Source organism: Lathyrus oleraceus, chromosome 6, assembly GCF_024323335.1.
Source record: "Lathyrus oleraceus cultivar Zhongwan6 chromosome 6, CAAS_Psat_ZW6_1.0, whole genome shotgun sequence".
NCBI classification, from domain to species: Eukaryota; Viridiplantae; Streptophyta; class Magnoliopsida; order Fabales; family Fabaceae; genus Lathyrus; species Lathyrus oleraceus.
The window spans coordinates 204,572,349-204,587,932 of record NC_066584.1 but is presented as its reverse complement, the minus strand read 5'-3'; the positions used below and the strand labels follow the sequence as shown (position 1 = coordinate 204,587,932).

Here is a 15,584-nt window from a genome sequence, read left to right as displayed (position 1 = left end):
ATGCGAGAAGCATGCGAGCCTCCAACACGCACTAGCAAGTGAACTCCATGCGATTATTAAGCCATGACCCTTTAGGGGATAGGTGTTAGATGTAATTGGTGAGATTCGACCGACCTCATCGTAGTAACAAAAGTTTTTTCTGGTCGGAATAAACTATTTTACAAAATGGATCGAAGCCATCCTTTTGGTAAAAGTAGATCAGGAGGCCGTGATCGAATTCATTCAAAAGCATATCATATATAGATTTGGCATCCCCAAAACCATTACCACAAACCAAGGTTCAGTTTTCGTGGGGCAGAAGATGCAAGAATTCACCGTCGAAACAGATTTTAGGTTGGTCACCTCCACACCTTATTATGCGCATGCAAATGGCCAAGTCGTAGCAGCCAACAAGTTGATAATAAGTCTAATCAGAAAACATGTTGCCAAAAAGCCAAAAAATTGGCACAAGACTTTGGACCAAATCCTATGGGCCTGTCGAACGTCCCCAAAAGAGGCAACAAGTTCGACGCCTTTTCGTCTGACATTTGGGCACGAGGCCGTGCTACCTGTAGAGGTCTGTTTACAGTCAGTCAGGGTGCAACACCAAAATGATATTCAGTCGGTGCGATATTGGGAGCTGATGTTGGATGAGTTGGTTGATTTAGACGAAGAGAGATTGGCCGTGATGGAAGTATTGATTCGACAGAAAGAACGCGTGGCAAGGTATACAACAGAAAGGTTAAAACAAAAACCTTTGCAGTGGAGGATTACGTTTGGAAAGTAATTCTTCCCATGTATCAAAGAGATCAAACCTTAGGAAAATGGTCTCCAAAATGGGAGGGACCATTTCAGGTAATTCGAATGTTTACTAATAACGCCTATGAGATTCATGAACTAGGAATGGATTGAAGGGTCTTAAGGGTAAAGGGGAAATATTTGAAGAAATATAAATCTATGCTAATAGAGATTGAAGTCCAAACATGACGAAGTATTCATTAATTTGTTTAATAGCCTAAAAGGCATTACAAAAATGGTCTACTGACTTTACAAAACCAGAACAAGAGAAAATTAGGCGGGAAATCTAGATTTGAAATCCTCAAAAGAGGTTATCTTGTGACCAATTCGACTATCTAGAAAATTTTTCTTCCCTTGCAGTTGCTTGATGCTAGCCTCAAATTTGAGGGCCTTTTCACCATGAGAGATCCCCTTCAGGACTTCACGGTCGACGACTTCTTTTGCGGGAATCTCTTCAATCGTCTCTAAGGAAGCCTTTTGCGCTTCCACTTCAGCAATTTTCCTGTTAAGTTTGGCTATCTATGCTTGGTAGTCCGACATTTGCTGGTCGAAGGCCTGTTGTCGGCAGATGCACTCCTTTTTCTTTGCTTCAAAATCACTGAGTTTTCTCTAGCATGCTTCACTGAAATCCCACTCAAGCTTCATTTAATTGAGCTTCGACTTGATTTGAAAATCAACATTTTGACGAACGCGGAGGTCCTTACCAAAGTGGGTAAAGAAAGCTTCAAATTCAACAAAAAATTTGACAGACGAGGCGGGAAGCGCGTGAAGTACAAGTACGTCAAGGAGTTTGAAGACGCCACATGCTAAACCTTCTTATTCTTCAAGGATGGTTATAAATTCGCGCTCAAACAACATGTCCTTCAACTGTTGAAGACGAAGGTTGGGCCTCAGTCAAAAGATGACGAAGTTGTTGTAGCTTTCTTAGAGCCTCGACTCGAATCTGTCGCTTGATGGCCATTATCTCGTATGGAGTCAGAATATCGATAGAAATCCCCTCGTCAGTGACATTGGGTAGATCTTGAGTTGTTTGAGGGACGAGATTCTGTTGGACCTCAAGCGAGACACTTTGAAACTCAACTTGCCTTTGTGGACTCAAGACAACCTCGATAATTTGATTGTCGGCCCTCACTTCTGCCACAGGTTCAGCCGGAGTCGAATCATCCAAATGTTCCTATGGTATAAAGAATTAGAACTCACACCGAGAATAAGCCCATAGATTGGTAAAGAATAAATAAGAACGAATACTTGAGGGGCCATGTGAGGTGGAGAAACAATAGAAGTCCTCTATGAATCATGAGGGGAAAAAACCTCCTCAAGGTCATATGGGACTGCAGGGGTCGAAATCGAAGGAGCCACCTTTGAAGGGGTCTTCTTAGCCTGAGCTTTCTTCCTTCGGATTAGAGTAGGAGGATTTGCAGGTAGTGCCTTCGACGTCCAAAAAATGTGTGAATGGAGACTGCCGTCAGACTCCTCCTTGTCGGCCAAAGGGACCTCTTTAGGAACCGGGATGATAAGGCTAGTAAGAAGGTAATGAATATTGTTAGAATAGAAAGCCTTCTGAGGACATTGATGCTAAGTGCCTTCAGTTTTGGAGTCGATGACGCCCATTGCTTATTCGAGGGCTTGGCCAAAGCTGGTTCAGATGAGGGAACCCTTTTTCGACCCTAATAATAGAAACGTTTAGTTTTTTACGCCAGTAGGGAAAGAAGGAGCGAAAGAATAATATTTACCTTTCTTGAGGCTTCATCGACGTTGTCAGTTTGGATTATGTTATCGGGAGAATTAACAGACGGTGGTGGAGGCGGTATATCACCGGCGAGGGTGGAGAATGCATCAATCATATTCTGGAGAAATAGGTCACTGGAAAAGGCTTGACGCTGGTAGATGGTCCACCATTCGTCAAAATCAGCTGTTGTTAAAAATGATTGTTGAAACTTGAACACCGGAAGTTCATAGCGTTGAGTGGATTTGCAGAAACAAAGGAAAGCTTTATGGTCATCAAAATTTAATGATCGACCGAACCATACAATGTCGGTCACATGTGATACTAAAGGCTTAGGGACCATTTGACTTAGTCCAAATTGGAGAGCCACCAAATTGGGTTGATAACTAATAAAACCGTACCCCTTTGACCCTACTTCGATTCTGAAAGATATCAGTGTCAGAGTCAAAAGTGCTCTCCATACGGCATTTGACTGTGGTGCAGCTTGAGGAGAGTCACCTGGGAAAGGGTCGTTAAACCATTTTGGGACGAAGCTTCAATCCGCAAATGGGGCCATGCCAGGGAGATATGGTATAAGGAACCCTAGATTTGACCAGTTGACTTCTCTGGTCAACCTCCTTGAACCAACTTGCAAAATTGAAGTTACTTTGCTCTTAGAGACTCATGGAGAGTCATATATGCTTATGATGAAGTAAAATGGAGTATCCCTTAATGTCTTTGACCAAATGTTGAAGAAACTTGCTGAGGAAGGCACACAAGATACCCACATGAATTAGGGCTTCCTTGACAAACAAGCTTCAAACTCTTGATGAATTTTTGACCAAAATGTCAAATAAAGAACATGGGGACCCATATATGATTCTTTGACCCAATATAGACCTTTGCTAACTTGAAATCTTGCACTGAGGGTCTCAAACCCTAGTTATGAGCTTGATGAGGCATATGTGGATACACACACTACCTACAAAAGAAACAAAGCTACACTAGACATATTTTTGATATTTTGGTTAGTAAACAAAAAAAATAAAGTATGATACAATAACAAATATGCTTGGTAATCTATCCTAATACAAACCTAATGAATGATAGGTGAGAAGGATACCAAGGCGTGATCCCAATGCTAATTCCAAATTATGAGATGGCATGAGAGATCTTAGGGATCAAAATTGGGGTCTTACAGAGTGTATTCCTTGAGTGACAAAGTTTTAGTCAGATAAACTTAATTAGACAAAGGTGGATTGTCTTTATGGTATATATAATCAATTTCGGTTATAGTGGAGTAAGTCCTTGTTGAGAAGGTAAAATCACCTTGGCGGGTGGACTAGAGGTAGATTCGTTAACAACGAACAAATATAAATATAACCATGTTATTTTTCTTGTTCATGTTATTGTTTGAGTGTGTTGGTTTTCAAAAAGCTTTCATTTTAAGAAACCTAATTCAAACCACCCTTTCTTGTGTTTCTTGCCACGTTCAATTGGCATCAGAGTTCCGACTTTGGTCTTGATAAGATTATCAAACACTTAATAATGTCAGATAAAGATCCAGTGTGAAACACAATGGCTGCCCTTCCATCACCGGTTGCTCATACAAATGATAAAGATCACTATAATGCTAAACCTCCTGTTTTTGATAAAGATAGATTTGATTATTGGAAAGATAGAATAGAGAGCTTCTTTGTAGGTTACTATGTTGATCTATGAGTTATGGTAGTTGATGGCTACATACACCCAGTAGATGCAAGTGGCAATAAAGTTGAAATAAGAGTGATGACACAACAACAGAAGAAAGAGTATAAGAATACTCACAAAGCAAGAACTATCTTGCTGAATGCTATTTCATACACTGAGTATAAAAAGATCACCAACAAAGATACTAAAAATTCAATATTTGATTCTATGAGGACGACTCACGAAGGGAACACACAATTCAAAGAAACCAAGGCTCTTGCCTTGATTAAAAAATATGAGGCATTCAATATGTAGGATAGGGAAACTGTTGAGAATATGTTCTCAAGGTTGCAAACTCTTGTTGCAGGACTTAAGGTTCTAGATCAAGGGTATTGTACTGCTGATCTTATGAGGAAGATCATCAGAAGTCTACCTAAACAATGGAGATCTATGGTAACTGCTTTGAAGTTATCAAAGGATCTGAGTAACACTTCTCTTGAAGAACTGGTTAGTTCTTTAAAAAGTCATGAAATCGAGCTTGAGGATGATGAGCCCAAGAGAAAGAGAAAATTTGTTTCTCTGAAGTCTTTGGGAAGATCTGAGAAGACGAAATATCTTCAAGCAAAAATAGATGAAGATTATGAAGAGGAATCAAATGAAGAAGATGAATATCTCTTTTGACCAGACGCGTCAATCAGCTGTAGAAGAAAAGAAAGGGAAAATTCAGAGGACAAAGAAGGACAAGTGGTAGTTCTGAGTCTACTTCTGGATTCGAGAAAGTTGGTTCTGGAAAAGAACTCACGTGCTTTGAGTGCAAGGAGCCAGGCCAATTCAAGAATGAATGTCCCAAGTTAAAGAAAGACAAACCTAAGAAGAACTTCAGAGGAAAGAAGAAGGGTCTGATGGATACATGGAATAATTCAGAGTCCTTAGAAGATGACTAGGGGGAAGAGCAGACTAACATGGTGTTGCTGGCATGCACTCAAGCTCATACTGAGACGATTCAATTAGAATCAGAATCTGTATCAGATTCTGAAGAGATATTTGCTGAACTCTCTTGTTCTAAACTTGAATCTAGTTTATCAGAAATTCTGGACAAGTATTAGAAGCTTCTGGACAAATATAAGGATCTGAAGAAGATTCATGTATCTGAATCAAGAGCATACTGTAAGCTTCATAAATATTTCTCAAGTTTGAGTGAAGAAAATTTTATTTTGAAAAACAACAACTTTATGCCTCAAAGCAAGAGTCTCAAACCTGAGAAAACAATTCTTTCAAAAGCCTCTATAGGTTCTAATGATATCATAAAATAATATGATAAGTATTTCCATAAATTTCTTACTAGAAGCCTGAATAGAAGCTTAATGGCTTCAATGATTTATGGCGTAAGTAGAAATGGAACAAGGGGTATTGGTTATGATTTTGATGAAGAATCTGATTCTAAAAACGATGATAATCATTTGATGAAGTGTTGCTTCGAAGAAAGAGAGACTTGACAATCATTTGATTTAAATTATACTAAAGTCTATGAATAGAGATGAATACGATGAGCAATTGGGTCATTCGTCATGTACCCAAAGATATTCAGAATGAGGATATGAATGCTCCCTCTCACCTCTTCTCTATTGCTTAAGGTTCATAGAACACAACTTGAATTATGATTGAATAGTGTTGATACACCTTTATTGTGCTTGAGCAATAGTCCACTCTGCCTGTAATGTGAAGGCCTTGTACTGACTTGAAGTCTTGAACTCTTAATCTTGAATCTTTAGGTCTTGAGATCCTGAGATCTAGTACAACTTGAACACAAGGGACTTTCCCTATCAAGTTGTCGCCACCGGGATTCAACGCGGATAACGAAACCGGGACCATTGTCTCGTTTAAATAGAAAATAGGAGAGTCGTCACCGAATTTTATTTTGGATGCCCCTATCGGAAGGGCGAGGGGAAATAGTCGATAAAACCCTCGAAAAAGTGAAGCACACGAGAAGCGCTAGAAAGGATAGGATATCGGTCTAGCAACCGAGATTAGGGTTCAGAAGTCGATTACGCAAGGGGAAGTTATTAGCACCCCTCACGTCCATGGTACTCCATGGGAACCATTATGGTTAATTTTACGTACGCGGGAATTTATCTCGTTATTGTTAATTTTTTAAAAGAATATGTGTGAAAGAGAGGGGTTTTGGTTTTTTATTATGGTGCTCGCCAAGGATTGTGGCCTTTGTGCCTACGTATCACTCATTCGAGGATGAGGAATTAAAGCTCCGTAGTTTAGAGTAAAAAGGTTTGTGTGTTTGGTTGATTTTATCTTTGAGAAAAGGGTTTTCGGGATGGTGCCCTAAGACACAAAAATTAGGTTTGATGGGTTGTGTTGATTTTACCTTAAACAAATGTTTATGAAAAGAGTTTATGATTATATTGCACTAAAGTCTAGGGGTGGAGGTGAATATTCTAGACAACAAGCCAAGCGTCTTGCATCCAAAATAATCAGAGTGAGGATAGGAATGCTCCATTCTCACACATTCTCCACCACTTAAGGCTCATGGCGCACAATTCTAATTGTAGTTATTAAGTGTTTTGGATTTGATTAAGAAAAATTCCATTTGACGTTGTATCAAGGGTTCGTTTATTTGATTATGAAATTTGGCTTTATGCAACATGAATGGAAAGTAACCAACAAGAAAAATAAAGGAGCTCATTGTAAGGTAAGCCAAGAGAAAACCATGTGTGTGCAAAGTGATCTATGCTAAAAAAAGGATAATGGTCACAAATATGTCCCCCCTAAGTTGGTGCCATGATGCCATTCTTACAACAAATATGTAAGTACGAATGAAACCAAAGTGTTTGAAACAAAGTGTCACAAAAGAGTAAAGGAAAATGCTCCAAGAAAAGGTTCTAAATGGGATCCTCTAAGTCCAAGTGATTAAGTGCCATGACTTGTTTTTGGTCTTTTAATTTTTTCATGTTTTGGTTGTTTTCAATGTATGATAACAATAAAGATAAATGAAGTTAAATAAATATGTATGATGAAGTTTATTCAATGATAATGATGATGAGTACTTGAATGTAAATGACATAAAAGCAAATGAGAATGAATAACAATAATGATAATAATATCAAAAGGTTTGTAATAGTCAAACTTATGTTAAGTTATGGTTATGAGTAGGTAAACCAATATTAGGGGATTATCTGTCCTTAGGTCAATAGATTCAAAATATGGTGCATTGAGGGATAACTTATCATTGATACAAAGTATAGAAGATGATCAATGGATCAACTTACCATAGATTTGTAATAAAGAAAGTTGTTCAACCTCGAGCCCATCTATCAATAGATTGACAAAAGGAAGACTATATAACTCAAAGTTGAAAGATTAAATTTACTTGAGTTATTGGTTTAACAAGGTTATATGAACAAGATAATAATATTTACAAGGTAAAGGATTAGTATAAACAGGTTAGTAAAGTGTTAGTGGGGCTAGTACAAAACAAGTGAACAACCATGTATCAGATGAAATCAAGTTAACAAGATAAGACTTAATCCGTAAGTCAAATGACCAAGTTATTTGAAGTAGGGGAAACCTATCCATGCTTCAAAGTACCATGGATGAGTACATGCTCGTCCAATGGTAGGTTTGAAGTATGAAAGGTTTTAGTCAACCCTAATCCAAACATATCATGACTTAAATGAATTTCATTATTCCTTAAGTTCAAGCCCTCATAAGTCCACCAAAAATAATTCAAATGAAATAAAAACAACCACCAATAAATTCTAGAGACAAAAATAAAGGGGGTTCATGTTCAACATATTGGCAAAATAATGAAAAAGGAAGGGTTAAAAAATAAATTTAAAAGGATAATAAATGGGGAAAATAAATAAATAAAATAACACAAGTAAAAATAAAATGGTCAAGGTGCACATGCCGGGGGTTGAATTCCTGACCTTGGGGTCATGGGGGATCAACCCCCTCACCCACTGGGCCAAAGGTCCGATTGTGAAATAAAGCATAACAAAACATATAAATAATAAAGCAAAGGAATAAATGAAAAGCACGCGCCATCCAACTAATTAGAGTGTCACAATCATTGGATTTAAATTTAAAATAACACACGAGGTAACGACCACTGTCTCGTCTTCAACCTCGAATCATCCAAAAATCAAACCTTAAAAACACGTGTTTTTAGTCAGATTTTTCCATGGAATCATCTTCCCCAATAAAAAAACAAACTAACCTCCACACCCATGAGACATTGATTGGCTCTGAGTGTGGAGTCCTTATGCATGAACCAGATGAACAACCTTACCCTAATTTAAAAATTAAATGATGGAAATGGAGTAGTCAAAGCTACTAGGTTAAGGTTAATGATTAGAAAAGAATTTCGAGCGAAGTGGTAACTTGTTTCAAAGACGGGGGTGAGTAAAACTACCATATCAGAAGTTGCTCAGGGGCGTTTTCTGACGGTATGGCTCAGGTCAGATGAGGGTTCGGGAAGGGTGGTTAAGTGTTTGGGAAGCTTGAGTGATGTATAGAGAATGTTTTTGGATGGGGGTTTGAGGTCAAAGAGCTCTGGAAATAAAAACTCGATGCTCTGTCAATGGAGGTTTAATGCAAATGTTCATATGGTGTTTGGGGCCTTTTTTTAGCATATCCTTGAGGTGGAACACCTTTACCTATTTATAGGGGAGGCGTGTGGATGGTTTTGGAGGGAGTTTATGGAGGTTTGAGCAGAATTGGCATGTGAGTTGAAGCATGCTTTGGTATTGACTTGGGAAACACTGAAACGACTACCTTCTGAGTTTGTTTGCACTGTAGGAAAGTTGGTCTTGGTCCCTAGCATTGTTTTGGAGAAACCAAAGGTAATGAGAAGTTATGCAACAAAATCTGCTTTTTGCGATTTTGGGCAAAAGCTGATTTTTGCACATGGCATCATTTTTTCTGTTTAAGGAGGTTTCCATGTGCAAGTTGACTTCCAAACCTACCATAATACAATTTGCAAAGTGTTTGTGGACCATTGGGATCATAAGAAATGAGTTAGAGGACTTGGTGTGTTTAATTGCAAAATCTGACTGGTGCGCATCTAGCTTGTGCATCATGGCAAGTCATCAACTTTGAACCAAGGCCAAATAAAATTGGCTCGTGCATTTTGCTTCAATTTTGGGTAATTTATTCCTTGCCATGAACTTAATTGAATTCAAAAAGAACTAGGTCAAAAGGGTTTGTGGTTTGGAAATGGCAATGTGTCAAAGTAGTGGTCATGACATGATTTTAGGGCATGGTGGGTATGTTGGACCAACTCGGCCAATAGCAAAATTGAACCCATTCCTTAATGAATTAGGTCTCGTACCTTGAAAATTTTTTTGTAGAAGAAGCTATTTAGGATATTTGGCTCAAAGTGGAATTGAAAAATCTTGAAACATGAAGAAGTTATGATCTTTGGAACTTCCCATAGACCATTCTTGCCAAAATGTGACCAACCAACATGACCTAATTTGGTGATTTTGTTATTTATTGCATTCCAAGGCACAATGATGGATGATTTGAGTTTATATGATCACATTATGATGAGAAATGAAGTTGGGACCTTTGTGGAATTATCTTAGGTCAAATATGTGGGTGGATCAAGTCATGTAAAGTTGAAAAATTAGATATGAACCAAACACTTGTAACATGGATTGAATGGATGTTTAAATGGTTAATTTTGATTGTAATGGACATGAAATGATGTTGAATAAGTGGTAGGGTGATTGGGTGGTCAAGAATTTATCAAGATAAATGGTCAAAGGATCCCCAAGCCAGGGTTTCTTGAGCCACAAGTTTCATCAAGAACCATGGTCAGATTAATAAGGGTTTGAGATGCAAGGGTGAAATTGAGATGTTTAAAGGAAACAAGGAATGAAAAACCTTTGAATTAGATGGATCCACAATGGTATGGCCAAGATCCATGAGGAATCAAGACTTGTACAAGCCAAAGGAAGGTCAAGAGCTAGGGTTTCGTCCTTGGGTGACCAGATGAATCTTGAAACTTCTTCAAAGGGGACTCACTACCCAATTTGGACTTGGGGAGTGAGTGAGATGTCTTGAGTCGTCCTCCAAGCTTTGTAGGATGCTTGAGGATGATATTAAGGTTAAGGTGGCTTGTGCACACCTCAACATGATCAGAGGATCTTGAGGTTTTTGTAGATTAATCCCATGCCTTGAGCTTGTGGATTATTGTGGTCATCAAGTACAAATGCATATGAGATGATATGTATGAGATGTATGCTTAAGGTTTAAGGCTAAAGAAGATGATATGGGGTAGGGTTAATTTGAGGGTATGACAACTGCCCCTATTTAATCTTCTTGGACCTGAAGGTATGGATAGCAAGGACTTCCAATACATTCATGGTAGGAGGGGATTAAAGGATAACTGCCCTTAGCAACGAATGGGGAGAAAAAGAAGGTAATTCCTAGCAATGGCTGGAACACATAACTCTAGTGGGGAAATGTAGATTCAGATGACGACTCCTAGCAACGGCTGGAATACCCGACCTATACTGGGGATCAACCAAGTGAATTCAGTGACGATTCTTAACGACGGCTAGAATACCTGACTCAGATAGGGAAATAACAACTAGATTCAGTGATGATTCTTAGCAATGAATGGAGTACCTGACTTAGCTAGAGAGAAACAAGGTACGATGACAATTCATAACGACGGCTAGAATACCCGACTTAGATGGGAAAATAACAACTAACTTCAGTGGCGATTCCTAGCAATGGCTGGAATACCTGACTTAGCTGGAGATAAACAAGGTACAATGACAATTCATAGAAACGACTAGAGTACCTAACTTTGTGAAGGGAAAATATATAAATTCAGTGATGATTCCTAACAACGGTTGGAATATCTGACATCTGTTGGGGGAAAAGAGCATATCAGTGATGATTCCTTATGAAGATGGGAATAATTGACTCATACTAGGGAAGAAAATTCAAGGGTGATTTTTATACATGACTATGAATATTGGACTCGGCTTGGGGAATGATCCCAAAGTACCTCGTGTTTAATAAAATAGAAAGGGGTTTAATGACGAGTCTTAACAACATATAAGAAAATATGACTTTGTGGGGATGAAAATGTTATGAAGAGTATGTAGGGATAGAAGAATACGGCGACGATTCTTTTAGAAACGACTAAGAATACCCAAATATTATGAGGAAACCAAATGAGAGAGAAAATGACAATTCAATGACGATTCCTGGCAATGGCTAGAAATGTCTGACTCTGTTTGGGGAGACATTGAAAATCGACTCTATTGGGGAAAATTCCTAATAACGATTGGGAAGTTCTGAATTTCGGAAAATCAATTGAGTGTAAGTTTTAAAAAGATACTTATGATGTGATGTTATGTATGCAAAATGCTGATGTATGTCTGGGCTATTGCAGGGGGATTATGCAAATGGTGCCAAGTGTGATTAGGCTTGAAAGTTTTAGGAAAGTGTGCTGACTTCCTGGTATCAGATACTTGGAATTTCTGATACCCAAGCAAGCGCATGTGTAATAGCTAAGGATTTCTGCCGAGGAAGAATTGATTAACCATGCCCACGGGACTGTGTGGTGCCTTTAGGGGGGGATACCAACATGTTTTTGGTTATCCTTAGATTTTTTATATGGAAAACAAGTAATTCGATTTTATTTCCATTTAAGTTTTTTTTTCTTTTGAAAAAACTTGTTTTTATCAAGATTTTTCCGATGTAATATCATTTCTTTGACAAAAAGCCATACTTCATAGGCAAAGCAGGAAAAGAAAAAATATCGAGCACATATAAGGGAATTGATCTTATTGATAAATGGTCCCAAAATGGGTGATTTTGTACAAAGAAGAAATTCCTAAAAGAGGAGATTGCAAAAAGAAATTGAAGAAACTATAATGGCAATAAAGTATCTCGGATTTCCAGCAAATTCTAACTCTGCTATAGTCTGTATGCCTTTGGTCGTCCTTTGATATTGCTTTTAGAAGGAGGGTGAATGGATTGACTTGATGGGGAAGCCACTAGGTTGACTTGATGAGGATTTAAGAAAGATTCTTTGTGGGATGCAACCTCTTGCTTTTATTAAATCCATAATTTTTCCTAGACCTCTCTTTCGGGTTTTCAGTCTACCGGGATACCCTTTTTTGCATATCCCTTTCGGGTTTTCAACTTATCGGGCTCTCTCTTTTTTTCCCATCATTTTTTAAGTGTAGTATTTTTTGAATGCATCTACATTCATAGGGGAGGAAAGATCTTCACAATCTATAGTTACAAGGATCAAGGCTCCTATAGAGAAGACCTTTCCTACAATGTATGGACCTTCGTAGTTTGGCGTCCATTTTCCCCTTGGATCGGTGTGAGTGGCAGAATCTTCTTTAATACAAGGTCTCTAACCTCAAGGTTACGGGGGAAGACCTTCTTGTCATGTGACCTCTTGATGCGCTTTTGGTAAAGCTGGCCGTGGCAGATTCCTACCAAGCGCTTCTCATCAATGAGGTTTAGTTGGTAAAATATGGCTTGTACCCACTCGGCTTCATCAAGCTTAACATCAGTCAAAATCCTTAGTGAAGGAATCTCTACTTCAACAGGCAGGACTACATCCATGCCATATACAAGAGAGAAGGGAGTTGCCCCGGTGAAGATGCATACTGAGGTACGATATCTATGTAATGCGAACAGGAGCATTTCGTGCCAAACTTTGTAGGTTTCAACCATCTTTTTCACAATCTTCTTAATGTTTTATTAGCTGCCTCGACAATGACATTCATCTTAGGCCTATAAGGCGATGAGTTGTGGTGGTCGATTTTGAAACTTTGGCATAACTCTTTCATCATCATGTTATTGAGGTTAGATCCATTATCAGTAATGATCCTATTGGGGACCCCATAACGGCAGATGATTTCCTTTCTTATGAACCGAGCCACCACTTGTCTTGTAACGTTGGTGTATGAAATTGCTTCTACCTATTTTGTTAAATAATCAATGGCTACCAAGATGAAGTAGTGTCCATTCGAGGCAAATGGCTATATGCGTCTGATTACATCAATGCCCCACAAGGCAAAAGGCCAAGGAGATGTCAAGACATTAAGTGGTATTGGCGGTACATAGATCTTATCGGCGTATATATGGCATCTGTGGCATGTATGGATGTGGCAGTAACAGTCAACCTCCATAGTCATCCAATAATGACCGACCTCAAGATCTTTTTCACCATGGTATGTCCACTGGCATGCATTCCAAAAGATCCCTCATTGATTTCCATTATGATTTGGTTTATTTCTTGCTTGTTTACACATCTTATCAAAACTGAATCATAATTTCTCTTGTACAATACCCCTCCACTTAAGAAGAACTTGGAAGATAGTTTCCGAAGGTACTTCTTGTTGGTAATGGATGCATCCTTTGGATATTCTTGGCACTCTAGGTATCTCATGATGTCATAGAACCAAGGATAACCATCGGCTTCGCCTTCGGCCGCCAAAAAGTAAGCAGGCTCGTCCAAGTAGTTGAGGTGAAAGGATGGTGATTCATACTTTAACTTGACCTTAAACATGGATGCCAAAGTTACAAAGGTGTTAGCTAGTTGATTATCTTCTCGAGGAATGTGATGGAATATGATCTCATCAAAGTAAGGGATTAGTTTCAAGACACGCTCCTTGTAAGGGATGAGCTTGTGATCTCTAGTGTCCCAATCTCCTTTGACTTGGATAATGACCAAGGCTGGATCTCCATAAACTTCAAGGATTTTGATCCTAAGGTCAATCACAACTTCAATACCGAAGATACAGGTCTCGTACTCCGTCATATTGTTTGTACATTCAAAACACAACCTCGTAGTGAAGGGGAGTTGAAAACTAGTTAGGGAGGTGATGACTTCCCCAATGCCATTTCCATGAGCGTTAGAAGCTCTATCAAATACCAAGGTTCATCTGGATCCAGGTTCGGGTCCTTCCTCGGGGCCGGGGATGTTGCAATCTCTGATTAGCATGATGTCCTCGTCGGGGAATTAGAAACGCAAACACTGGTATTCTTCCAAGGGATGATGTGCAAGATAATCAAACAATACACTCCCTTTGATGGCCTTTTGAGTGACATGTTGGACGTCGTACTCGGTTAAAGCCATTTGTCATCAGGCTACTCTACCGGTTAGAGTAGGCTTCTCAAAGATGTATTTGACAGGGTCCATCTTGGAGATTAATAGTGTTATATGAGTGAGCATACACTGCCTTAAGCATTTGGCAGCCCAAGCTAGTGCATAACAAGTCTTTTCAAGCATTGAATATCTACTCTCGTAATCGGTGAACTTCTTGCTTAAGTAGTATATTGCGTGTTCTTTCCTACTAGTCTCGTCATGTTGTCCAAAGATGCATCCCATGTATCCTTCGAGGATGGTGAGGTACATGATCAATGGTCTTCTCGAAACAAGAGGCATTAAAACATGAGGTTCTTGCAAGTACTCATTGATCTTCTCAAAAGCTCTTTGGTAATCGTCATTCCAAATGAAGGCTTGATCCTTTCGAAGAAGTTTGAAGACCGGCTCACAAGTGGCCGTAAGGTGAGATATGAACCTAGTAATGTAGTTCAATCTACATAAGAATCCTTAGACTTCTTTCTCATTTTTGGATGGAGGCATAGCTTGTATGGCCTTCACTTTCTCTGGATCTACCTTAATGCCACGTTGGCTGATAATAAAACCTTGCAATTTGCCAGATCTTACCCCAAACGTGCATTTGTTGGGATTACGCCTTAATTTGAACTTCCTTAGCCTCTCGAACAAATTTTCTAGATTGACAAGGTGTTCCTCTTCGGTTTGAGATTTGGATATCATATCGTCAACGTAAACCTCGATCTCTCTATGAATCATGTCATGAAAAAGTGTGACCATGGCTCGTTGATATGTAGCGTCAACGTTTTTTAATCCAAAAGGCATGACCTTGTATCCAAAGGTGCCCCATGGGGTTATGAAAATGATATTCTCCATATCTTACTGAGCCATTTGGATCCGGTTATAACCGGAGAAACCATCCATAAAGGAGAAAACAGAGAACTGAGCAGTGTTGTCCACTAACACATCGATGTGAGGCAGTAGGGAGTCGTCTTTGGAACTTGCTCTATTTAGATCTATATAATATACACACATTCTTACGTTGTCGTCCTTCTTGGGAACGAGCACAATGTTGGTAACCCATTGAGGATAGTTAAAGACTGGTAGGAAACTGGCGTTGAGCTGTTTTTGTACCTCCTCCTTAATTTTCATAGCCATGTCAGGATGACTCCTTCATAGCTTTTGCTTCACGGGAGTGAATTCTTTTCTAAGAGGCAGACGGTGGACCATGATGTCAATATCGAGGGCGAGCATGTCTTCGTATGACCATGTGAACACATCCATATACTCCTTCAA

At 39.0% G+C, this 15,584-nt stretch overlaps 1 protein-coding gene across 1 annotated transcript; it reads right to left on the bottom strand.

The window, feature by feature from the left end:
* Positions 1–13,358: 13,358 nt before the first annotated feature.
* LOC127094783 (uncharacterized) lies at positions 13,359–13,988 on the bottom strand. The gene has a single exon (XM_051033563.1). The coding sequence runs from the start codon at positions 13,986–13,988 to the stop codon at positions 13,359–13,361; it is 630 nt and encodes a 209-aa protein (XP_050889520.1).
* Between the last annotated feature and the right edge of the window lie 1,596 nt (positions 13,989–15,584).